This window comes from Ahaetulla prasina, chromosome 7, assembly GCF_028640845.1.
Source record: "Ahaetulla prasina isolate Xishuangbanna chromosome 7, ASM2864084v1, whole genome shotgun sequence".
NCBI lineage: Eukaryota > Metazoa > Chordata > Lepidosauria > Squamata > Colubridae > Ahaetulla > Ahaetulla prasina.
The window spans coordinates 16535173-16562387 of NC_080545.1; the positions used below are offsets into that span (position 1 = coordinate 16535173).

Sequence of the window (27215 nt, forward strand, 5' to 3'; positions counted from 1 at the left end):
AAAGTCCAAATGTTGCACATAAAAGCAATCAAAGCTCAAATCTACAGGTAGTCCTCAACTTATGACCACAATTGAACCCAACATTTCTGTTGTTAAGTGAGTTTTGCCCCATTCTACAACCTTCCTTGCCACAGTTGTTAAGTGAATCACTGTAGTTGATAAGTTAGTAACCTGGTTGTTAATTGAAACTGGCTTCCCCATTGATTTTGCTTGATGGACAGTTGCAAAAGGTGATTACATGACCTTGGAACACAGCAACGGTCGTAAGTATGAACCAGTTGCCAAGTATCTGAATTTTGATCACATGATCACGGGGATACTCCAAAGGTATCTGAAAAAACGGTCATGTCACCTTTTCATTGCTGTTGTTAACTTGGAATGGTCACTAAATGAACTGCTGTAAGTCAAAGACTACCTGTACTTCTTGAAAATTTGCTATTTGATTTTTATCGCCATCTCAACAAGTGTGTCTGGGTGGCATATACCATCTTCTTGACCTTTTTCACACACTCCGTGGACATCCCTGCTTGACTCTTTTATGAGATAGTTGAGGTCATTGTGCCACTCATGTTATTCATGATATATTCTTGATCATGAATATATATTCTTCTACCTTTCTGCTGGCACGCTTGTTTCGCTTCATGCACCCAAATTTGTGCAAATTTGTGTTATACATTCTGCGTGACAAATTGTTCAGGTCCTGAAACGTTTCGTGCTTTGGATGCTATATTTTGTGGTTCTGCTCATTGTTATTGGCCTGGTCCAACAAGATAATTGGTTTAAACGGCACACTACCTGCAAACAGAATTACAAGATACGCAAAGAGTTGAGGAGGGGCAGATCTTCTTAAAACTACTCTGACCTGTGATATTTTCTTTCATTCATTCTCTTATCACAAAGTTCTGGAAATCGCTCTTGGTGTTGGGATCCTATTTTGCCCCAGAATTCCAACCCTGTGAGTTCAATTCAATTCAGTTGCTTTGATTTGAATACAGTAACACGGTACTATGCTGGAATATTGATTTCCCAGACTAGAAATCCTGGGTTTACAGACCATGATAATAGTAAGCTTTACTAGGAACAGTTTAATATCCTGCGACGATGCCTACTAACACCATCAAATATCCACATCTGCTTATCCCAGTCCTTCAGAAGGACTTGAAAAGTGGATTAAAAAAAATGCCAGATCCGATCTGAACATCTGGCTGACTGCGAGAAGACTGTAATTTTAGTCATGATAAGTATTTAACAAATGTCCAGCAGAGGGTGATATGACACCAAAAAAAAGCAACATGAGCTCAAGCCACAACTGTAGTCACATCCAGAAGTGGGAGGCACATGAATTAACAACCGGTTCGCCGCAGCACCGAAAATGTGAGCTTGTGCGCGGCTTAAAAAATGCAGCTAAATAGGCCAGCATAGCACCGGGGCATAGAACCGGTCCAAACTGGCTGAATCCCACCCCTTGGTGACATCCCTACTTGTGGAGAGGAAGAAAACAATGCATAATATTTATTAATTATTCTTTTGTTATTTTAAAGATCTATCTTTTTAAACACAATTTCCCCATTTCTCCACCCCCCCCCCTCCAGTGCGGAGCAAAGAGTTAACGTTCTTGGAGGACTCTCAAAAGATAATTTCCTATATTCATATCTTAGATCAGGGGTCTTCAACCTTGGCAACTTTAAGCCTAGCGGACCAACTCCCAGAGTTCCTCAGCCAGCTGGCTGAGGAATTCTGGGAGTTGAAGTCCGCCAGGCTTAAAGTTGCCAAGGTTGGAGGCCCCTGTCTTAGATCACTTGCCTCTGAACATGAAAACTGTGTTTTTTATTACAAATGAAGAATAAGGTATATATTCAGCAAATCCACAGTAGTAGGGTTCAGAAATATGTATTGCAGAGTGGCGGGGTAGGGGTTTTTTTTGTTTTGTTTTTTAAAGTCAAGTTGGCAGCTGTGATCATGTGATTGTCCTTTTTCAGGATAAACCCCAATATGAAACAATGTACACTCTTAGGTGCTTGCAGAGAGGTTTGGGGGAGAGGGGGTGCCTGCACTTACTCATAAGCCTAAGCAAAGAAGGAAAAATATGAAGATGGATGGTGCTTTCATTATAGATTTAGATTTAGAACCCAACTTTTCAGCTTGCTGAGCGTGAGCTGAAGACTTTACTTTCACATATTCCTATTCTCCATCAGGTTTCTGGGCTGTAGGTTCCCTTGCAGGAAAATCCAAAATCAAGCACAGATGATTGGACTGCACTACCTCCTAGCGGAGTCTATGATTATTCACCGTGGCTAACTCGCCACTGCCAACTTGCTGTGGCCAACTTGCTACAGGACAACTCGCCACGGCCGTCTCGCCACAGGACGGCTCACCGTGAGACAAGAGTTACACTAATATCAAAGATACGGTGGAATAGAGTCATTAAAGAAAGGATGCAAAAAGGAGAGAGAGAATGAAATGTGAATGGCCAAAATTAAATTAATTTTTATTTATTTTAAATAAATACGAGTTGTCAAAATTGTCCTGCGGTGAGTTTTCCCACAGCGAGTTGGCCGTGATGACTTGGCTGTTGCAAGTTTGCCATGGCGACGTGGCCATGGTGACTCGGCCGCAGCAAGTTGGCTGTGGCAAGTTGCCCCATTCCCCTCTAGTGCAGGGTCTCCACCCTTGGCAATTTTAAGACTTGTGGACTTCAACTCCTAGAATTCTGGGAGAAACTCTGAGAATTGAAGTCCACAAGTCTTAAAGTTGCCAAGGTTGGAGACCCCTGCTCTAGTGTGTCCCTTTGCTTGCAGTTTAGTCTCTGAAACCCAGATACATCATCAGTGGATTAGCTAAGTCTGTATCTGTGATGGATTGTGACATCACCAGGACTAAGGCTACACCATCTTCTGCTGTGTGTTCAAGGCTCTCAATTGCCTGCCAAGGCCATCAAAAGCACAACTATGGTTATATTAAGTGCCTCTTTGGGAGGCCTTATGAGGCTTTGCTTCTGGAATTCAACTCAGTTTGTCAACCCACAGGAATTTAAGTAAGAGTTGAACTGAATCATCTGGGGATCTTCTTGACCAACCTTCAGATTCCTATTCCAGTGAGATTGCTAGACAGAGAAACACAAGGTGTGTATATTTAAGAATGAAAATCAGAAGTGTTATGGTGAAGGAGTGTGTGGGGGGAAGGTTTGGTATTGACTTTAAAATAATTGAACTATGTTTAAAATAGAATAGAATTCTTTACTGGCCAAGTATGATTGGACACACAAGGAATCTGTCTTCGGTGCATATGCTCTCAGTGTACATAAAAAGACAAGACACATTCATCAAGAATCACACTTAATGATAGTTATGGGGTACAAATAAGCAATCAAATCCTACTAGGAAACAATAGCAATATAATTCGTAAGAACACAAGCAACAAAGTCACAGTCATGCAGTCATAATTGGGAGTAGATGGGTGATAGGAACAATGAGAAGATTAATAGTAATAGTAATGCAGACTTAGTGAATAGTTTGACAGTGTTGAGGGAATTATTTGTTTAGCAGAATGATGGCAAGTTCGTGAAAAAACTGTTATTCTGGTGTGCAGTGCTGTATAGCGTAGTTTTGAGGGTAGGAGTAGAAACAATTTATGTCCAGGATGTGAGGGGTCTGTAAATATTTTCACAGCCCTCTTTTTGACTCCTGCAGTATACAGGTCCTCAATGGAAGGCAGGTTGGTAGTAACTGTTTTTTCTGCAGTTCTAATTATCCTCTGAAGTCTTGTTTACTGAAATATAGCACAACAAATGGATATACCTTGGTTGATCTTCTAAAAAATCTAAGCAAGATGCAACTTGGGTAGTGTGTGGATCAAACAGCCCTACTAAAACCAGAGCTATAAACCATGTCCTTTGGATACCCCAATGTAACAAAATCAAAGGGTATATTTATCTTTACTGATTTATATAGTAGCATTTTTAATGTATTTTTATATTGCTTCTTACGGAGTTATTCCATGCTGTACAAAGAAGTAAAAACCTTTCGAACATATTTTAAAATTTCCCAAAACATGTTAAAAGTGTGGGAGGAAACCGAGAAAGGACAAAGCATCCATAACATTTCACATGTGCTGGTTGTATTATAGGTAAGAAATAACTACACTGTACATATGTACACTGTGAGTTTATGCACCGAAGACAAATTCCTTGTTTAGTTTAGTTTACTTTATTGTCATTGCACATGATATAACAAAATTAAATGCCGTCTTCAGCGTACACTATAACCATAAAAACAAAAACATACATCCTTTACATTCTATACAATTGAAATTGAAAACCCGATATTGCACTATACTGTAGAATTCAATATGGTTACTGCCCTGGGATAGAAGCTGTTTTTCAGCCTCTTTGTCCTTGTTTTTATTATCCTGTACCATCTGCCAGATGGTAATAGTTCAAAAAATAGGTGGCCAGGATGAGATGGATCTTTAAGAATGTTTTGAACTTTCTTAAGGCAGCAGGAGCTATAAAGCTCTTCCAAAGAGGGGAGAGGGCAACCAATGATCCTCTGGGCAATGACGTTGTGTGTCCAATCACACTTAGCCAATCTATTCTATTCTATTCTATTCTATTCTATTCTATTCTATTCTATTCTAGTCTAGTCTAGTCTAGTCTAGTCTAGTCTAGTCTAGTCTAGTCTAGTCTAGTCTGAAATCTTTCTTGAAAGTATTTGGGAAAATATTAGAGGAAAAAGAAATGACTTTGCTGTACAGTAGGTGTGTATTCTAGTTCAGGGGTCCCTGAAACTTTCAGTCCTCAGAGACCACTAAATTCATAATTTTAAATCCCACCAACTACTAATATGATCTGCCTAATGACTGGCTGGCTGGATGTGGCTAGATGGTCATGTGACTGGGTGGGTGTGGCCAACTCAATGTCACTCACGTTGAGGGGCACCTCTCCGGCCTCTACTCACCCTTCCTCTGCTAGCCACTCCTTGCCTCCCCACCCAGGTTTCTTAGGGCCCCAACAGGAAGCAGTTGTTGGAGCTAAGCAGCTACCATGAGAAAAAGTTGGCAAAGCAGCTCAGTTCAAACTGGATCTGACCAAGAAGGAGGCTCAGCAGAAGCACCTCACTGAGGACTACGAGCGTAGGCTTTCCAAGCAGAGGGAAGACCTGTGGGAGTGCAAGGCCAGGTACCGGCGCCTGGAGGCTCAGCGGGTTGAGATGGTCAGCCAGTTCCAGGCCATGATGCAATCCCACTGGAACAAAGGCCTCCAGCTCTTCACCACCAGCAGCACTTCCCTTCAGCCTTTGTCCAAAGCCCTGCATCAGGAGGCCAAAGCAGACCCCAAGTCGGAATTTCTGTCCCCCTTTAACCCACACAAAAAGACCCCGAAGGGGGAGACTCTCTGGAGCAACATAAATGTTCATAACACGTATCCGGCCCAGGGGCCCGAGTTTGAGGACCCCTGATTTAGTGCAATATTAAAAAATGCAAATAATTTTCCTGTGGACCACCAAAATGTTCTGGCGGACCACAGTGGTCCAAGGACCACCAGTTGATGACTGCTGTTCTAGTTCCTCTAGTTGATTGGCAACCCAACCAACCAGAGGAAATAGATGAACTGTTTGCTAATTAGTTAGCTGAAATGTACAGAAAACATGCCACTGTAGTAAAGGAAGACTTTATTTACCCTGACACAAACTGGGAAACAAACTCTGCAGGGAGTGGGAAACCAAACAGGGGCCAGAGTGAACGAAGACTGGTAACTAATGCCAAAAATAACAAACAAACAAATAAACAAGCTGCTTTCAATCTGTAAGGAAAAAGAAGAAAGTCAAGGAAATAATAAGTTCACTAATGGAAGCAGATGGCCAGAAGGTGATAGGCAGCAGGGAGAAAGCAGAACTGCTCCATTCCTTCTTCGTATTTTACACAAAAGGAAAAAATAATCCAACCTATCAAAAGCAGCGCTGAGAAAGGTAGAACAGGTACAGATCAAAATATAGGCAAGGAAATAATCAGAGAACAGCTGTCTACTGGCAGTAGGCAATTGGCATGCATTTATAATGGCTGCAGTGTTCTGGGATCATCATCTACACCCTTCCCAGACTTCTGGCAAGTACAATCTCTAGGGGAAGGTGGATTTGTTTAATGACCGCAGGGTTCAGTTAACTGAAGAGGTTCACTTAACAATCATGGCTAGATCATAATATCAGGCACAACTTCCTTAACAATGCCCTTGTTTAGTTATGTAAATTCTGGTCCCAACTGAGGTTCTAAATTGAAGAAATTTAAAAATAAGAAACGCCAGCAAGAAGTAAATTTCCAAGCATTTCCTTTATTGCTGATCACCAGTGATAAACTCTTGTCTATAATCAATCTGGAAAATTTCCTTTGTTAAACAGGAAGGTGAGTTTAGTGGCTGTTCTTAACTCTGATTAAATGGAGATGATCTGGATTGTGATCTAGTGTTTATCAACCTTGGCAAAATGTGTGGACTTCAACTCCCATAATCCCTAGATGAGCATGTTGGCTGGGGAATTCTGGAAGTCCACACACCTGCAAGCTACCAAGATTAAAAAGCACTGCTCTAGATATAGACAGCTCTAGAGCGACAGACTAGGTTGGAAACTGAAAAAAGCAGCCCAGCCAAAAAAAACCACCCCAAAAACCTGGCATCGTACCACAGAAACTATAAGAATATGTTTATGTGGGAAGAGAAGAGAAGCTCAACTTGGAGAAGCCTTTACTTCTATTACAGTAGTTCAGAATAAGGAACGTGGTGGCTCAGTGGCTAAGAAGTGGAGCTTGTCGATTGAAAGGTTGGCAGTTTAGCGGTTTGAATCCCCTAGTGCCACATAATGGGGTGAGCGCCTGTTACTTGTCCCAGCTTCTGCCAACCTAGCAGTTCGAAAGCAGATAAAAAATGCAAGTAGAAAAATAGGGACCACTTTGGTGGGAAGGTAACAGTGTTCCATGCGCCTTTGGCATTTAGCCATGCCAGCCACATGACCACAGAGATGTCTTCGGACAGCACTGGCCCTTTGGCTTTGAAACTGAGATGAGCACCGCCCCCTAGAGTCGGGTACGACTAGCACATATGTATGAGGGGAACCTTTATCTTTATGTAGTTTAGAATATTCCAAAATATCAGTGCTGTTGAGTTTGGTTGATCTTGGATAGGTAATGGAGGAGTTATGCTGGGAACTGGAGTTTCTTAGGGTAGAGATTTAGCTGTTTCAAGAGCCACTTAATTCCATAGCCAAAAAGGCTAAACATCCATTAAAACACGGGAGATAAATTTACTAGAATTAACTGCCGTAGAAGAAGAGTTCCCAGTTCTTGTGGACAGATGGCAATTAAATGGCTCCATGCAAACAAGCTAGAGAGATTGCTTTGTGTTGAGGGCTCCACCTGTTTGTCATATATGTTGCCATTGTGGTTGCCATCTTGACATTTTTGGGGAGGCCATCTGCTGGCCCCCCTCCCCCCATGCTTGGGAACCTCTGCTGAGTTTGAGCCAAGGAGCCTGACAGATAAATATGGGCAGACCTGGTTAGATTTGATTGGGAACCCCTACAAAATTGCATCGCTTTTGACTAGACTGGAAAGCAGAGGGGAGAAGGGGTGATCTTAGAAAAAGCCAGTGGTGAAATTCAGCTGGTTCTATCTGGCTCGAGCGAAGCGGTAGCACCTGCGGTGGGAGGCTCCGCCCACCTGCCCAGACATCATCATGTCCTGTTTTTGACCCTCTGCGCATGCACAGAAGGCTCTGCACATGCGTGGAGGAGGCACACACGAGCATAACACGCCCACCCAGTCACATTACCCCCACCACCACCAAGCCACGCCCACAGAACCGGTAGTAACAAATTTTACATTTCACCCCTGCTCTCACACCATCATCCTTCAATTCTCACATCACTCAAGTCACGGGAAACTGAAAGAACTTCTGTCTTGTCCCCTTACTCTGCTTCCTGGCATTGTCAAAGCCTCTAGCACAGGAGTCTCCAACCTTGGTCCCTTTAAGACTTGTGGACTTCAACTCCCAGAGTTCCTCAGCCAGCTTTGCTAGCTGAGGGACTCTGGGAGTTGAAGTCCACAAGTCTTAAAGGGACCAAGGTTGGAGACCCCTGCTCTAGCAAATGGTTGTTACAGGACCTGAAAAGAAAGAATGTGGGAAGACTGAACTTATTTTCAGTGCAGCTGGAAGTGTATGGATTTGTGTAAATATCAACGGTCCTCCCCACTCCCGCCCTCAACCCCCAAGCAAACTTGGGCTAAAATAAATTAAAAAGACATGCAAGAATCCAGAACCTCTGCTATGGAATGTACAATCGAGCCCAGAATTTATGTTGCTCAGTGAGAAATCTGTTAAGTGAGTTTTGCCCCATTTTACATCTTTTCTTGCCACATTCGTTAAGTGAATCACTGCAGCTGTTAAGTTAGTACCATGGCTGTTGAGTGAACCTGTCTTCCCCATTGATTTAGTCTGTCAGAAAGTCGCAAAAGGGGGAATCACATGACACTGCAACCATCGTAAATGTGAGTCAGATCCCAAGCATCTTAATTTTGATCATATGTCCCTGGGGATGCTACGAAGGTATTATGTCCTCCTTACCTCTGTCCCAATGATGGCTTAATTAGCCGGCTCTTATCAGCTCTGGCAGCAAAAGAGCCAGCGTCTGCCAAGAGCCCTCGTTGGCTGCCAAGACGCTGGTGAGTCACAACCTTCAGCTCTAGTCAATCCGTGGATTTGCCTGATACAAAGAGACACACCAGCTCTTGGTGTCTTTTATATCCTGTGGGGTGTGGCTCCATGACTCAGCACTTCCTAGGCCTGCCCCTCCCCTGCTTCTGTTGTTCTCTTCTCTCCTGCCTACGAAACCTGGGATTGAGCCAAGCCTGATTGCTGTCAGCTGGGTCTACAGGTGTGGCCTGGGGGGAGAAAGAGTCAGGGGAAGGAGGCCTCGTTATCTCTTTCACTTGGCCTGCTTCTGGCTCCTGGAGCTGATCCAGGGAGGCCGGTACTTCCGAGGTAAGTCCTGATGGCCCTTCCCCCTCACTGTCCAAGTCACTTTCTGGCAGCAGGCCTGGCTCCAAGGCACTTTCGGGCATGGGGCCAGGTTCGGGGGCGGGAGCCACAACAGAAGGTCATAAGCGTGGGAAAAAATGGTCACAAGTCACTTTTCTCAGTGCCGTTGAACTTGGTCGCTAAGCGAACTGTTGTAAGTCGAGGACTACCTGTATTGTAAGAGAGAATCCCAGTGTTCCAAAAAGGAGTTCTGTGGGTACTGAAATCACACAGAGACTCCAGGAACTGCAGGCAGCTGAAGTACCTCCCTCAAAGAACAGTTAGAATTTGCCTACATTACAAGCATGCGAACTGATTATCAAGGCATTTGTGACTGCACAAAATCCCCATATGCAACACCCATTTAAAAGGGTGGGACATAAACATCTTTTGGGCACCGCCCTGACTTTTATGACCTTCCCCACACATTCATTCTGATAGGATAGCTCTTATTTTTGACATCTCTCAATGGGTTGTTCACAGTGATGGGTTTCAACCGGTGTAACCACCACTTCGGTTCACACGCACACCTTGCCCGTGCTTTGCGCAAGCACAGCATGAGCTCATTGCATGTCAGAACAGCAGAGCCACGGCAATCCATTCTGCCGCGCCCATCAGCTGGGCTAAAAACGAACTAATATAGGTAGGTATAGCGCAGGGGCGGGGGGGGGAGGGTCCAGCTGATGGTCAGAGCGAACCGATTCGCTCTCAGCTCACCATCAGGCTTGTGCAAACCAGGGCGAACCGGCAGAAACCTACCACTGGTTGTACAGCTTGATTCAGTGGTGAAATCCAATTTTTTTTACTATCGGTTCTGTGGGTGTGGTTTGGTGGGCATGGTATGGCTCAGTGGGTGTGGCAGGGGGAAGGATACTGTGAAATCTCCATTCCCACCCCACTCCAGGGGAAGGATACCGCAAAATCCCCATTCCCACCTCACTCATGGGGAAAGGATATTGCAAAATCTCCATTCCCACACCACTCTGGGGCAAGCCAGAGCTGGTATTTGCCGATTCTCCTAACTGCTCAAAATTTCCGCTACCGGTTCTCCAGAACCTGTCAGAACCTGCTGGATTTCACCCCTGGTTTGATTCCTATCAATCACTAAAAAGTGGAAGTAGATTTGGTTAGAGTTTGCAGCAATTCAACCAGCACACAAGTAAAGAATTCAGCAGGATTCATTTACAAAAGAAACTTCTTTATATACAATACCTATGCAGCAGAAGCCAGAACCAGAACTCAGAATCCAGAAGCACAGAATCAATAATCACAGAAGCACTCATATATATACAGATCAGTGAACCTAAAGCCACGCCCAGGCTCCGAGCCATCTGGGTCACCAAACAGTCCTCATTGGCTGACCTGTTACCATGTGTATTCCAATTCATGAACCCTTATACACTGACAGATTTGATAGCGGTTGTTTTTCTTTGAGCATATGAGAATAAACTCTCACGCCCAATACTAGAAACAGCCCAGTAAAGTTGACTGTTGGAAGAAAGAAATCTGGTAGCATCAGATGAACAAACTGGATGGGGATTTTCACCTCCGTAAGTCCAACAAACCCTTGCTGGGCCCTATCCAGGAACAAGATGTTTCTGAAACGGACAAGATCACTCCCCTTTGCCCCAATGCTCTATTTATTTATTTTATTTTATTTATTCAATTTTTATACTGCCCTTCTCCCGAAGGACTCAGGGAGGTTCACAACCAATATAAAAACCACATAGCAATAAACAAAAGTTAAAAACATACTAAAAAACTAATTCTAAAATTTGGCCAAAAAATTAAAACTAGGGTTTAAACCATCATAAAAGCTCCCATTAAAATTTCATTGGGCTAGCCCCGCGCGATGGAATAACAAAGTCTTGAGTTCGCATTTAAAAGTCCGGAGGTCAGAGAGTTGACGCAACCCGGGAGGCAGTTCATTCCAAAGGGCAGGAGCCCCCACAGAGAAGGCCCTCCCCCTGGGGGTCGCCAGTCGGCATTGTTTGACTGACGGCACCCTGAGGAGGTTCTCCCTATGGGAGCGCACAGGCCAAAAGCCAAGACTGTTTCATCTTCTCTAGAGGTTAATCCTTGGAAAGCCTCTGCCATCATCTTGAAGGCACCAGACCCATCTTTCTCCTCCTCTGCTGGCAACGAAGTCTTAGGTTGCCGAAATCACGAATCACAAAGAGTTTTGAAGGTTTGAAGAACGCCCATAGAGGGCAATGCCAACTTTACCATCTGCTTCCTCAGACGGTCTCTTCGCACTGTCTGATGATCGAGTTGGCTGAATGGGATGTGAAAACATGGCTATTGCATAGTACATAAGCAGGTTCCTGGTGAGTGGATAAATTGCATCCTTGCAGATGCCTCCCTCAAAAATGTCAGGCTGAACTTATGGACGAGAATCATATGCCTGCCATCTACTAAACCAGGATTGAGTCAGGTCCTCTTGAAAAGATGGCGTCGGGCCTCCGGGTAGTTATGATGACTGAGGCACATGCGAACCATCACCTTAGTGAGGCATCTCTGCCAGCAGTCTGGTCATCCTCATAGGCCAACAGAAGGAGTAGCTCAGCTACGACATGCCTGCCAGCATCTGCCAGCATGTGTCTATGATGCTAAAAATGCTAACTAATTAAGGTGGTTTACCATCCCTTCTGATGAGGGAGCGAGAGGGAGAGAAAGGGAGACAGAGGGAGGGAGAAGAGAGGGGGTGAGAGGGAGAGGGGAGGGAGGGGGGAAAGGGAGGGAAAAGGAGAGAGGAAGAGAGGGAGAGAGGGAGGAGAGGAGAGGAAGAGAGAGAGAAAGAGGGGTGAGAGGGAGAGAAAGGGGTGGGAGAGAGGGAGGGGATCAGGGAAGGAGAGAGGGAGGAGACAGAGAGAGAAGGGGGAGAGAGGGAGAGAGGAAGTGAGGAGGGAGGTGGGACAGGGAAGGAAAAGGAGAGAGAGGGAGGGAGAGGGAGGAGGGACAGAGAGGGAGAAGGGACAGAGAGGGAGAGGGAGGGATGGAGAGACAGGGAGAGAGACAGAAAGGGGTGAGAGGGAGAGAAAGGCGAGGGAGAGGGAGGGAGAGAGGGAGCAGAGGGAGAGAGGGAGAGGGAAATGGGGTGACGGGGAGAGAAAAAGGAGGGAGAGAATGGGGTGAGAGGGAGGGAGAGAGAGGCTGTTCCCCTCCTTATCTAAATCTCATTTTTCATGGACAACCACCCAGGCCACCCTAGGAATATATCTTAGGGAAATATACAGGAACATGCCCATATAAATAAGGTTGCTCTGTTGAAACAGCAGAGGGAGGAGTGATTTTGATTTTAGTCAAAGCTGTTAAAGAGAGAGGGACTCTTCAAACCCCTAGAATTCCCCATCCAGGCAGGGAAAGAGAAAAGGTTCAGGAACGCTGGTTTAGAGCGCAAACCTTAACCGGCATCCCCCTTGGAGCTGCTGTGCCAGGAGTATTAACACGCGCAGGACGTGTTTGGGAGGATGCGAACGTTTTCCAAGCTTTCAACGGGAAAAATCCCTGCTCTAACCAAAACGGGGGCTGCTTTGGCACCCAGAGGGCGAGCCGCGCCCGCTCGCGAGTTCCCACGTGCACCGGGCAGGGTCCCCCTCTCCTGATTTTGCACCCAGTAGTCCTGCTCTCTCTCACCTGATTTTTGCGCTTAGGAGCAAAGCCCCTCGAAAGGGGAAGAATTCCGAGGAGTCCAAGTCAGAAATACGGGGTGGGGTGGGGGGGGAGAGAAGAGCCCCCGCAGGAATCCTTTCGCGTGACTTTCGGACGGCGGGCGCACGGATGGGCACCGGCGCGAACAAGACACGTGAGCGCAATTGTCGCGAGTTACGGTTGCTAAGCCAGGGGTTCTCCAACCTTGGCGACTTTAAGCCTGGAGGACTTCAACTCCCAGAATACCCCCAGCCAGCTTTGCTGGCTGGGGGATTCTGGGAGTTGAAGTCCGCCAGGCTTAAAGTCGCCAAGGTTGGAGAACCCCTGTGCTAAGCAACCGCGCTACATCTCGGCCAATCGGGGAGCCGCTCCGCGTTGCTGTGGTTACAGCGTCCTGGCAACGCCGCATTCAGGCAGCGAAGCCGCGAAGTGCAACTTTGCAAGCGGGACGCGGGCATTCCGAGCATCTTTTCTCCCGCTAGCGGTGGGAACCTCCTTCTCTCGCTCTCCAGCCCGGGCACCGCTGCTTATTTTTTGCCCGATAATGACGTCGCCGAACGGAGGAGAAGGAGGAGAGAGACACGGTTGGTTTACTTCTGCGTCGGGAAAACGAAGAGTTCCTTTTTCTTGCAAAGAGATTATTGATAAGAATTAGCCCAGAAACAGCAGTCTCGGTGCTGGCTTCTTATAAACCCCAGCAAGATTAGATTAGCTTGAGAAAGTAGGGTTGGGCCGTCCGGCAATGCAGTGGAACTTGATCTCGCCTTTTCGAGGCAGCGCTAATTCTGCATAGTATCAGGTTGTTCTCAAGGTGCGATTGTCCTGGTCTGTGTTTCCTTGTGAACAGAGTTAATCTGCTTCCTGAATTTACGCAACCGACATCGGCTTAAGGAAACAAAAAAGTCAGGTGTCAAATGTAATAAGTAGGTAAGTAATAAGCAAAGGTGCTGAACCACAAACTGCCCCAGGCAAACCAAACAAACGAACAAGCAGGGAGAACACACAAAGTTATGCAAGCAACCAACTACAGAGACTAGTTAGAAGTACCAACCTGTAGCATCCTGTGCAAATATTCCAAGTGAGCACATTTACATCATCACCGATATATAGTATTTCCACTCATTGGAACAACTGTAATTTTAATCATGGCCTCAGCAAGATTTTCTTTCTTTCTTTCTTTCTTTCTTTCTTTCTTTCTTTCTTTCTTTCTTTCTTTCTTTCTTTCTTTCTTTCTTTCTTCCTTCCTTCCTTCCTTCCTTCCTTCCTTCCTCCCTTCCTTCCTTTCATCTATCTATCTATCTATCTATCTATCTATCTATCTATCTATCTATCTATTTATCTATCTATCTATTATCTCTCTCTCTCTCTTTCTCATTCATCCACTCATCCATCGATGGATTGAGTTCTGTTTAGTTGAATAAACTAAATACTGTACATAAAAACTTTTCTGTTTCACCTTGTTCCACTTTGATGTTGTATTTACCCTTTCATATTGCTTTCTACAATACAGTATGTCCCTTTTTTTGAATTAAGAATCACATCTGGTCAGTTTACAATATGGTTATTAAATAAAATGAACATATAGCAATAATTACAAATTAAATACTGCATTTTGTGTAGATATGAGTGTGTGTGAGAGATATTTAGATTTGTAAGAGCCTGAAACAAAAGGTGTTTAATATATTAAAGTGTGAAATAATATTTATTTTATAAATAATATGTATTTATTATTATATGTTAAACTTTCATAAGGGACATAAGGGACAACTTAGCCCCATGAGAAGCCCCCCCATACATAACTAAGATGGGTGGACTTCAAATCCCCACATTCCCCAGCCAGCCATGCTGAGTGTTTTAACTACTTTTGAGGCACTCAAAATCCCTCTGCATCTGCTACTTCAACTGGAAGAATAAATTTATGCCACTTTTCTGTATATTTTCCCTAAGAAATTTACAAGGTGGCCTGGATGGTTTCCCATGAAAAAGCAGAAATGAGAGAACAGCCTGTGCTTGCCTATCTATCTTCCTCTCTCTCTCAGAGGCTTCTGTGGTGTGGGGTAAACTTTTAGGTGGGTCGCTAAAGTTGCCACTTGAACTGATCCACCTGCACCAATGTACAATTGCAGACTGGTATTCTGGCACAAAGTACATCAACCTGGGTCTCTGTCAGTTCGATTTGAGGCAAACCACACAACAACTTTTCTGCTTTGGAACTTTCTGTCCCTGGGAGATTGTGTGTGTCTCTAAAAGGAGGTTTAAAACTACCCCCTTTTTTTTTTGCTAGTGCTGAAGTAGTCCTCCACTTATGACTGATTGCTTATTGATCATTTGTTACGACAGATTATGAAAGATGGGACTTATGATCAGTTGCAACATTCCGAAGTATGGGCCTTCCTACCTCCAGGTCACGTGGTGCATTTTGGTCACTCAACAGCCGCCCCTCATTTATGGCCGTTTGCAGTGCCCCATAGTCATGTATCTGAGATTTACTGCGGAGTTCACTTAACAGCCGCTGGAATAAAAAGATCATAAAATCCGGTCCAGTCATGTGGTGACCCGCTTTATGACCTCACAAATTATGACTGAAATTGTGGGCTCAATTATGGTCCTAACTTGAAGACTTCCTGTAGTGGCTTTCCTCTTGGGTGGTTTGCTTAATTTTCTCTAGTTGGTTTTTCCAGCTTTTGACCACCTGTATACTGCACAAATAAAAAAGAGGGCTGTGAAAATACTTACAGATACCTCACATCCTGGACATAAGCTGTTTCAATTCCTACCCTCAAAACGACGCTATAGAGCACTGCACACCAGAACAACTAGATACAAGAACAGTTTTTTTCCGAATGCCATCATTCTGCTAAACAAATAATTCCCTCAACACTGTCAAACTAATTACTAATCTGCACTACTATTAATATTCGCATCGTTCCCATCACCAATCTCTTTCCACTTATGACTGTAACTTTGTTGCCTATATTCTTACGATTCATACTGATATTGTTTCCTGATTGCTTATTTGTAGCCTGTGACTATCATTAAGTGTTGCACCTTGATGAAGGTATCTTTTCTTTTATGTACACTGAGAACATATGCACCAAGTCAAATTCCTTGTGTGTCCAATCAAACTTGGCCAATAAAAAATTCTATTCTATTCTATCCTATTCTATTCTATTCTATCCTATCCTATTCTATTCTATTCTATTCTATTCTATTCTATTCTATTCTATTCTATTCTATTCTTTCCCTCATTGATTGTTTCCTGATTGCTTATTTGTACCCTATGACTATCATTAAGTGTTGTATCTTAGAATTCTTGATGAACGTATCTTTTCTTTTATGTACACTGAGAGCATATGCACCAAGACAAATTCCTTGTGTGTCCAATCACACTTGGCCAATAAAAAATTCTATTCTATTCTATTCTATTCTATTCTATTCTATTCTATTCTATTCTATTCTATTGCATTGTGCCACCTTGTCTCCTGAGCAACTAACTAGCAGAGGTCATTTTTTGTTCAACTTCTTTCTTTGTTCTCCCTTATTTCTTGCAGGAATGATGTCCAAAGTGGTGAATGCATGTGATTACAAGACTTTATGCCCTCAGTCCCATGGGATTGTCTTCAATGCCAGAGTCCAATCCAACTCATCAGGGCGATCGTCCACACGGAGTAGCAGCAGCAGCAGCAAGAGCAGCAGTGAAAGCTCAGTCCAATCTGACTCAAGTAAGAACCTTCTTGATGTTCCAAGTTCTGGCACAAACAGGCAAAAGATTTCAGGCCGAACCTTCCCCGCTTGGAGAAAGCATGTGCAACCAGCAATGGCCATGCCTTGGGGCAGTGGTTCCAGGGGTGCTATTCAGCAGGTTCTGACAGGTTCTGGAGAACCAGTAGAGGAAAATTTGAGTAGTTCAGAGAACCGGCAAATACCACCTCTGGCTGGCCCCAGAGTGGGGTGGGAGTGGAGATTTTGCAATATCCTTCCCCTGCCATGCCCATCAAGCGATACCACACCCACCAAGCCACGCCCACAGAATTGGTAGTAAAAAAAATTGAATTCCACCACTAAGTCGTTCTCAACCTTTTCTTCACCATCGAACCCCCTTTAAATATCTTTTCTGGCCAAAGATCCCTAAAACTTAAGATTTAAATCACAACTTTCCATAAACCTTTTCCATAACCACAAACCTTTGTGGACGCCCGGTGGCGACATCACGCCCCCCCTCCCCAGGAATCTATGGACCACAGGTTGAGAACTGCTGCCTTAGGGAAATGGCTGAAACGGACATGGTGAAGTTGAGTGATGCTTTTATGAGGCCTAGTCACTTTGGCACAAAACATTCAGTTTTCAAAAGCTCGTCTCTAGGCAAAAGATTGCAAAAAGTAGTGAGTGAAGGAAGATACCGGTGGCATCACTTGCTTTGCCTTCTGGACCCCACATCAACAATTCAGTCTCAAAATGAAGATTAACTTTTCGTTTAAATAAACTCTATACATTTGTTCACAATAGGTTACTTTATATTCCTGCAAACAAGTACTCTTTCAATGACTACTGGTCTTCAAAGTTACAATGGATTTCAAAAAACCCCTAATGACCTGTCCCCAAAGTTACCATTGCCCCCTGGTGGTCACATGATCACATTTCAAGTGTTTGGCCACCAGCTTACATTTACAACTGGTTGCAGTGTCCCATGGTCACTGGCAGAAAATGGCAAAAAATGACCATCTGGTATCCTGAATTTGCGTAACAATATGATTCAATTAATCATCATAAAAATGGATATAACATCAAATTTGGTGATGACCCAAATAACTTACAGCCAAAATCCCAGCTCTCTTTGTGGCCATAAATTGAGGTCAATTTGTATCTATTTTAAAGAAGGCTTTATAACTCATACTGTCTTTTGCAGCTGTTTCTGTCAAGTCTGTCCCTGATTCCACGCTGTCATCCGATGTTATTGAGCAAATCTTGCTTCAGAAAATAATTGCAAAAGAAGATGAAATCAAAAAAGCATTTCAGATTATTGATATCGATCAGACACTGAAGATCACTAAGGGTGAATTTAGACGAGTGATTGAAACATTCATTTTACCTCTGACAGATGAGCAGTTTAATGCGGTGCTGGCAAAGGTATGTGTTCTCATGACGGCTGCACATAAATGTATTTGTATTATTGAACGCAATTCAGTAATGCATTTGTTGATTGTATTCCAGAGGTCTCCAACTTTGGCCACTTTAAGTGGATTTCAACTCCTGGAATTCTGGGAGTTGAAGTCCACAAGTCTTAAAGTTGCCAAGTTTGGACACACCTGCTGTATTAAGAAATCATAGTTACTCATGGGGACTTAATTAATAAATTAAATCTGCAGGAAATTGCATTGTAATAAAATAGTGGCTCTGCATGAGGTAATGCATTATATATTTAGGCCTGAGATCAAGGGTGGGCTTCAAAAATTTTAGCAAGGGGTTCTCTGCCCGGTTGCTGGTGGTGGTGGGGGCATAGCCATGGTGGTGTGGCCTAGTTGGCCTCCTGCACAATAGTGGCGGGGTGTTTGCCCTCCTCGGGCTCCGGAGGCTTTCCTTGAGGCTCCAGGAAGGTGAAAACAGCCTCCCCAGGCTCTCTGGAGGCTGGAAAAATGGCCATTTCGGGCCTTCCCGAACATCCGGTAGGCCAGTTTTTCACCCTTCCCGAGCTTCTGTTCATGCCTTGCACTTACCTGCATCCAAAATGGGCTGCGTGGGGACTCCTGGGATGGGAGGGGTGGGGTGGGAGGGGCCAACTAGGAATGGGATTTAGGGGTTCTCCGAACTGCACAGAATCTTAGCTAGAGTTTCTCCTGAATCCCTGCAAACCCCCAGCAGCCCATCCCTGCCTGAGGTGATCTCCCAGTGCATGTGGGAATGACCTTGGGAGACTGGGGGTGAGGTGGGGAGAGATGCTGCCTAGGGAATGATTGGATAAGAGATGGCACAGCCTGCAACTGCACAATGGACAGAAAAAGACAAGACCTAAGTTTAACTCATAGAATTATCTATTGTAATGTCCTTCCTGTTAAAGACTACTTCCGCTTTAACTGCAATAATACAAGAGCAACCAACAGATTTAAACTTAATGTTAACCGCTTTAATCTAGATTGCAGAAAATATGACTTCTGTAACAGAATCATCAGTGCTTGGAATACTTTACCTGACTCTGTGGTCTCTTCCCATAATCCTAAAAGCTTTAACCAAAAACTTTCCACTATTGACCTCACCCCATTCCTAAGAGGACCATAAGGGGCGTGCATAAGCGCACAAATGTGCCTACCGTTCCTGTCCTATTGTTTTTCTTTTCTTCTTCCTATATATATATATAGATGCTTATACCTCCCAATATTTACTCATATATATGTTTAAAGAAACGTCTCAGGCTGTAAAAGAGACAAGGGCAGATTTGTACTATAGGACAAGGATCCCAAACTCCAGGGTCACAGCCCACTCCTGGGCTGTCACCTGTTGAGAACCGGGCCTCATAAGCGGCTGGCTGGTGCACATGCATGTGCAGCTGGACTTGCACAAGGGGTGGTGCAGTGCGCATACGTGTGCAGGTTAACTTGCATGAGCAGTGGGCCAGTGCGTATATGCACAACTTACACAGGTTGCTTCACCTCTCCTGCTCCCCACATTGGGCTGCTAAGCCGCAAAGTTTGGGAATCGCTGGTATAGATTTCCTTAATGTAGCAATTCATGGACATATCTGTGTCATCTTCTTGACCACAGGGTCAAAGTAGTTCATTATTGTTGCCCTCCAAGATATGGATATTGTTTTTTGTTTTGACTTCTCAGTTTAATATACAGCCCTGGGATTTTCTAGTGGTCTTCCCTCCAAATACTAACTGGTTCTCACCCTGCTTAACTTTTTGAGATCAACCAAGGCTAGTTAATAACAGCAGAATTATAGCCTTTGTTTTGAGACATGTATGTCTGGAAAGTGATCACAGCAGATGGTAGCCAACTTGATTGCTGTTGTGAAAAGAAACAGAATGTACAATGCTTTATCACACAGGAAGTATTGTAGCCCGGGAACAGTTTATTACTTAACTCCTTGGAATGAATGACTTAATTGTGAGATTAGAGACTTCAGATATTTTTGTCTTAAGAATTCTAACTGAATTAATACTCCTGTTAAATAGAAACAGTATGTCAAAAAGTTATATAATAAGATAAATCCACCTGAAACCTGCATAGGATTTGAAATAGTTTGATATAACTTATAATAGGTAATATTGAGAACATTTGAGATTGCAAATATTTTGATGCAAGAGATTAACTGTTTGGTGAAATTATTTATTTAGAAATGTATAACCAAAGAAAGGTGATTATGCTTTTAATTATGTACTACTGAAAGGAAGAATAACAAGGGATGGACATGATCATTCTCCACTATGTTGAAACATTATCTCAAAGTAATCAGCTTTTTTAAAAAAATTGAAACAGGTTCCAGGAATTACCAGAGTTACAGTTCCATATGTTGAGTTCTTGTCAATGTTTTCGAGACCCATCAGTAACGTCAACGGAAAGTAAGAATGTTGATTTAATTATTTTTTTTTTGCTGTTTTAAGTAACAGAGAAATCAAAATAGCAAAATATGAATAGCAAAGTATAAGGCTGCAAGTGTAAACAGCATTTACTTACAGCAGCAATAAGCAAAATTAGGCAAACAAGACTGAAAAGCAAAACACCTGCCTTGGGCTGCTGTTTCCAGTAGAAACTCCATGTACACAACAGACCTGCTTTTCTGGTCAAGACTGAAGGACCAGCTTGTCCGACCAGATACTGCCTCATATTTCCAAGCAGAACTGGATGGTCTTTATCCCCCAAAAATATGTATTTGATAGACTTATATCTCATCTAGATGCAGTATATCTTTATTCCATGACAGAATATCACCCAATTACCTTCCATGGCTGAGGATGGATTTGAACCTGAGCCTTCCAGGCCTTGTCCAACTCTTAACTGCACTGGCTCTCTCAGATTATAGTTTCATCTACCAGGGGTGTCAAACTGAAGGCCCGGGTCCAGATTCGTCTCACGGAGTGCTTAGATCTGGCCTGCAGAGCCGCCCTGAAAATAGCAAAAGACTAGCCCGTGGGGGCCCTGCCAGTGAAAACGGAGCTCGGGAGGGTTGCGTGCAGCTTTCCTGAGCTCCATTTTCACTGGTAGAGAGTTGCAGGAAGCTGTCGCAACTGAAAACAGAGCTTGGGAGCCCATTTTCGCTGGCAGAGGGCTCGGGCCGCCATCTGCGTCCCTGACATGAGTGACGTTGAGTGGGCCAAGCCCACCCCCACCCCCACCCCCTCGAGGTCAAATACCACCCTGATGTGGCCCGAAATGAAATTGAGTTTGACACTCCAGATCTAGGCTGTTTTAGTTAGCTAAAATCAATAGCTAAACGTATTTTCTGTGGGTTTAAAGACAGTGTAAAAACCACGTTGGTTTCTCGTCTTTATGATCTCCAATGGGTTGCATTTCAGCCAGGTTAGATTCACCAAGGTAGGGTCCAAAAAACCCAAGATAGTCTCCTTGATCGTATGATTAGAGCGCCAAAGACACTTGCTTTCTGGAATATATTCTACGTTCATACCAGAAGTGGGTTTCAGCAGGTTCTGTCCAGTTCTGGAGAACCGGTAGTGGAAATTTTGAGTAGTTTGGAGAACCGGTAAATACCACCTCTGATTGGCCCTGCCCCCATCTATTCTCTGCCTCCCAAGTTCCAGTTGATCAAGAGGAAATGGGGATTTTGCAGTATCCTTCCCCTGGATTGGGGAGGGAATGGAGATTTTATAGTATCCTTCCCCTGTCACGCCCACCAAGCCACACCCACAGAACTGGTAGTAAAAAATTTTTGAAACCCACCACTGGTTCATACGTTACTGTTGAGAAAGTAAAATGCTCTTTCTCCCTTTCCTATTCTGGGGTGTTTGAGGAGATGAGCTAAGGAAGGATTCTGATCTGAACAACAGCCTAAAACTAAATTAAATAAAATTGAGGGCATTGAATCTTGTGCTTCAGTTGTTTTGTTTCCCCAAAGTGGCTGAAGGACATAAAATCTGTTGGCAGCACTTAAACCAGCACTTCTTCCCCAAGGCATAAAGGCTCTGAGGTGCGGCACAGAGGTGTGGATGTTTGTGCCTCCTGTCCAAATTTTTTTACTACCGGTTCTGTGGGCGTGGCTTGGTGGGCGTGGCAGGAGAAGGATACTGCAAAATCTCCGTTACCACCACACTCCATGGGAAAGAATACAGCAAAATCCCCATTCCCACTCCACTCCTGGGGGAAGGATATTGCAAAATCTCCATTCCCACCCCACTCTGGGACCAGCCGGAGGTGGTATTTGCTTGTTCTCCAAACTACTCAAAACTTCCAGTACCGGTTCTCCAGAACCTGTCAGAACCTGGTGGATTTCACCCCTGCTCCTGTCCTCTGAAGCAGGGGTCTCCAACCTTGGCAACTTTAAGCCTGGAGGACTTCAACTCCCAGAATCCCCCAGCCAGCAAAGCTGGCTGGGGAATTCTGGGAGTTGAAGTCCTCCAGGCTTAAAGTTGCCAAGGTTGGAGATCCCTGCTCTAAAGAACCTTCCAGACGTGGCCTCTGAAGTGTTGAACAGGTCTCATAAATGCTGCATAATCGACGACACTGTGTAGAAATTACTCCTTAGAGCTGTGTTTCTCAAACGTGGCCACTTGAACTGTGCGGACTTCATGCTGGCTAGGGAATTCTGGGAGTTGAAGTCCACATATCTTCAGCTTGCCAAGGCTGAGAAACACTGCCTTATAGCATACTTGCATTGTTCTTTGCTCATTCTGCAAACCAATAATAAAAGCTGAGGTAGATGAAATGATGGGAAACCCACCATCATGGGAGCTGGGGAGAGGGGGAGAGTTATTTAGTTTTATTCAGCCTCTGAAACTTAGTTCTTTTTTTCTTCTGTGCTGCCGAAGACGGGGATAATAAAGACGAGAGCAGCTGATAAAGAGGGAAGCTCCTCTGAGACCTATTGTCAAATGACATCTTTTGCTTAAATATCCCTCGCTACCAGGATAAACAGGTATCCCCAATTAAACGAGGTCCTGAGGATCCCTACGATATATTTCAAGAGTGATAATTTTAGCTTACCGCTCCTCCAAAACCACCGGCAACTACCACTCAACTGCCGTTACCACTTCCATCTTGTAACGGCTGCTCTCAGAAATCTAACCTAAATCTGAGTGATCAAATAACCGCTTAAATAATTGACCGAGTGGATTCAGGAGACCTGATCTGTGCGGCTGCCACTGCCGCCCCCTCACCGCTACCAGGACTCAGACGACCTTAGTGGATTCAGTAGATCCTGATTTGAGCGTCTGCCGCCCCATCCCTCACTGCTGCCGGGATACGGACGACCGTTGGTCAACCACCGGCCCGCCTGTTCCGCCTCTGGTGGCCCGGAGAACTCAGAAGACCGGGTTTGGAGGGGCTGCTGCTGCAGCCGCCCCCTCCGCTGCCGGTGGGCACTCGACCGCCAAACAGCTGATTCAAACAACCGCCGCCGCCCACCGCTGACCCACGCGCATCCGCATTCTGACAGCCGTCGGACCACCGCCTGGCCCGCTGATTCTTCTCTGGTGGCCCGTGAACTCAGAAGATCTGGATTTGAGGGCTGCTGCTGCAGCCGCCTCCGCTGCCGGTGGGCACACGACCGCCAAACAGCTGATTCAAACAGCCGCTGCCGCCGCCCGCCGCTGACCCACGCCGCATCCGCATTCTGACAGCCGTCAGACCACCCCCTGGCCCCACTGATTCTTCTCTGGTGGCCCCGTGGACTCAGGGGATCCGGATTTGTGAGGCTGCTGCCGCCGCCTCAGCTGCCGGTGTACACACGACCGGCAAACAGCTATTCAAGCAGCGATTCTAACAGCCGCCACCGCCCACTCTACTTCCTCCTCCATACCCAAAGGTCTTTTAAATCTCCACCAATCTCCACCATAAACATAGTGGATCACAGCATCCACAATTGCTATCCCTGCTTACTCCATTTTCACATCACTTCCTTCTCTGCACCTCCAGTATCCCTACTCCAAATTTATTCCAGTGTAAGTGAAAGAGAGTGAAATAGTAATTGAGAAAGATTGTTTTAGAAAAGATACTTCCTCAATTATCGAATAATTATAAAATTATTCAATAATTAAAATAATTATAAAATTATTCAATAATTAAAATAGAAATAATAAGAAAGATACTTCTTCATTACTTATCACATAATTTATTTAAAATAATAATATTAAATATATCTATCTATCTATCACTATGCCAGCCAAAAAATCCAACTCTGATAAAAACTTAGAAGCAAGAATAATAGCTACAATTGAACTAAACTTGGAAAAAAGAATACTTGCTATTGAACAAAACCTAGAAAAAAGAATACTAGCCATTGAACAAAACTTAGAAAAAAAATCCTATCAGTTATAGAACAAAGCTTCACCAATCTGATAAAACAATTTACAACACAAAAAAATGATTTCTCGACTGATCTAAATCTCTTCCCAACTCATCTACCTTTACATAATACTGATCCTTCAACCCTACCTAAACAACAATTTACTACTGACCAACTAATTAGAGATGCCTTACAGAGAGGCCAAAAATAATAATGCAATATTATTTGGTCTAGATAACACAAATGAATCCGATATCACCAAAATTCAAAACTTAATTGGAAATTATAATTCATCATCCATCTCCCCAAATGAAATTATTTCAGTCTCCAGAGATGGTCCTGAATATAAAAACAGTGACGGATCAATAGCACCAAGATTCTGCAGAGTCATCTGCATAAACGAGAACAGCAAACGAAGTTCATATATACCATCAACTCTATTGCTAAATCTAATCCTGCCTACAGTAAACTTAGATCACGCCTGATCTATCTTTCCTGCAGCGGATACGTTCGTGAACTCCGCACTGAGCTTAAACGAAGACAAGATAATGGTGAATCAAACCTATATATTGATTACCGTGCCAATTGCATTAAAATTAAATCCTTCAATCAAAATTCACCACCAAACCCCCATCACCCATAACATCCAACCAGCCATCCCAACAACCAATCAAGTACCCATCAGCCAACCATCCATCGAAACTGTCATCCAATCAGCCATCGAACAAACCATTCAACCAGCCATCCGTACAGCTATCCAACAAACTATTCAACCAGCCATCCGTTCATCCATCCAACCAACCTTCCAACCAGCCTTTCAACCATCCATCCAACAAACCTTATCAACAAACAGTCTAGTACCCAACATCCAAGCACTCACTACCCAAAACTTCCATCCACCCATCCAACCTCCAATACAACCACCAGTTATACATATCCTCAACCAACTAACATTCAAAACTAGGTATGCACGCCTCTTACCTCTTTAACACCTCTTTCTACAGATTTTAAATGTAAATTGATGAATGCAAGAAGTATTCTTAACAAATTACCTGAATTTATCCTCCTGCTAAACAGTGGTACATTTGACATTATATTTATTTGCGAAACATGGCTAATCTCTTCCATCCCTGATTCCATCATTTTAAACAAAGAATATCAAGTTCACCGTTCAGATCGTGAAAACCGAAGAGGTGGTGGAGTGGCTATTTTCTATAAAAGTCACTTAATCTAAAAACATACAAGTTGCCCACAAACTTTCTCTTCCTGAAACTATTGTATGTGATCTATCATCTAATACCGCACTTGATTCATTCTATGCTACAGAGCCCCCGACTACGATATTACTCATGCTAATATTTTAACCTCATTACTAACTTGGGCTGCCTCTTGCCCATATCCACTCATCTTCCTGGGTGACCTAAATTTACCTCTCATCAACTGGATAACTAACGAAAGTACAACTGATCCAATCCACACAACAATATACAACGCTGTTACTAACCTAGGTCTTGAACAACTTGTAACCAATAATACAAGACTAAACAACTGCCTTGACCTCATCTTCTGCAACAATAACAATACCATTTATGGACTACAAATAAGAGAACCCTTTTCCAACAGTGATCATTGCATGATTGACTTCCATCTTAATATACGTTGTGACTTTAACCATCATATCAATAGCATTCCCATTTACAACTTCAAAAAAGCCAATTATGACTCTATAAACAATGATCTTTCATTTCTAGACTGGCAAAATCTGTTCTCAACCTGTATAACTGCTGAAGACCACTATAGAGTTTTTCTACTCGAAATCAACAGAGTCATCGAACTATATGTACCACTAACTACCATCAAGATTAGGAAAAGCAAACTACCCATATCAATAAAAAAGCTTCAATCTAAAAAGATCCTCTGGAAAAGAAACAAAAGGGCTATGTAGCTAATTTTAAAAACGCTACAGAACTATATGCAACCAAATAAAACTGAATGCACAAATTACCACACCAAGCAAGAAGAGGATCTTCTGCGCACAAATTCAATCGTGCCTTCTATAATTTTGTCAACAACAAGCTTAAAAACTCTAGACGATGCCACCTCTAAAAGATCCTGATGGCAATGAATACAATGCTGAAGAATCTAGAGCAAACCTCTTTAATAAATTCTTTGCATCAGTTTTTGTCAACAGTGATGGCACTCATCCAACATTCCAAATTTGTACAATCAATGAGCATGACAACTTAACAATTGTTGATTTTACAGAAGAAAATGTTGGTAAAGCTCTAAGTAAATTGAAGCCATCTCTATCCATTGGACCTGATGGTCTTTGTGCTTACTTTTAAAAAACTCTCTAGTAATCTAGCAGAACCCTAAGTATAATCTTTAATATAGCCTTTAGAACCAGTTCCTTCCCAGTCTCTGGTCGCTAGCCACAGTCATTCCAGTTTTCAAAAAGCGACCCCAGCTTAGTTGATAATTATAGACCTATCTCCTATGTTGCGTCGCCTGCAAGGTTATGGAATCCATCATCAACCAATCCATTACCTTACACTTAGAAATGCACAACCTTCTCTCAAATAAACAATTTGGCTTCAGGAAAAATTATCATGCAATCTACAACTTCTCTACTGTAAAAACCTATGGACTACTAATCTTGATCTAGGTAAATCAATAGATGCAATATACATAGACTTCTGCAAAGCTTTTGACTCAGTAGTACATGATAAACTTCTCCTAAAATTAAAATCCTATGGCATTTCAGGACCCTTACACCACTGGATATCTGCTTTTTTGTCAAACAGACAACAAATAGTTAAAATTGGTAATGCTCTTTCAAATCCTGTTCCTGTCAAGAGTGGTGTTCCTCAAGGCAGCGTTCTTGGACCTACTCTCTTTATAATATATATAAATGATCTTTGTATTGATATTTCAAGTAACTGTGTTCTCTTTGCTGATGATGTCAAACTTTTCAACACCACTGACAATGCATCCACAATTCAAAAGGACCTTGATCATCTATCTGCCTGGTCTAAAATTTGGCAACTACAA

General features: G+C 43.5%; 1 protein-coding gene across 3 annotated transcripts in view; it reads left to right on the top strand.

Annotated features, from left to right (window-relative positions):
* Positions 1-13074: 13074 nt before the first annotated feature.
* The window catches only part of EFCAB6 (EF-hand calcium binding domain 6), a 144264-nt gene continuing 130123 nt past the window's right edge, over positions 13075-27215 (top strand). For all 3 annotated transcript variants that reach the window (XM_058189880.1, XM_058189882.1, XM_058189881.1), the window contains exons 1-4: positions 13075-13296; positions 16264-16434; positions 17619-17839; positions 20186-20268. In XM_058189880.1, the coding sequence (XP_058045863.1) occupies positions 13257-13296; positions 16264-16434; positions 17619-17839; positions 20186-20268 (515 nt within the window). In that variant the 5' untranslated portion in view covers positions 13075-13256. The remainder of the gene's footprint in view (positions 13297-16263; positions 16435-17618; positions 17840-20185; positions 20269-27215) is intronic.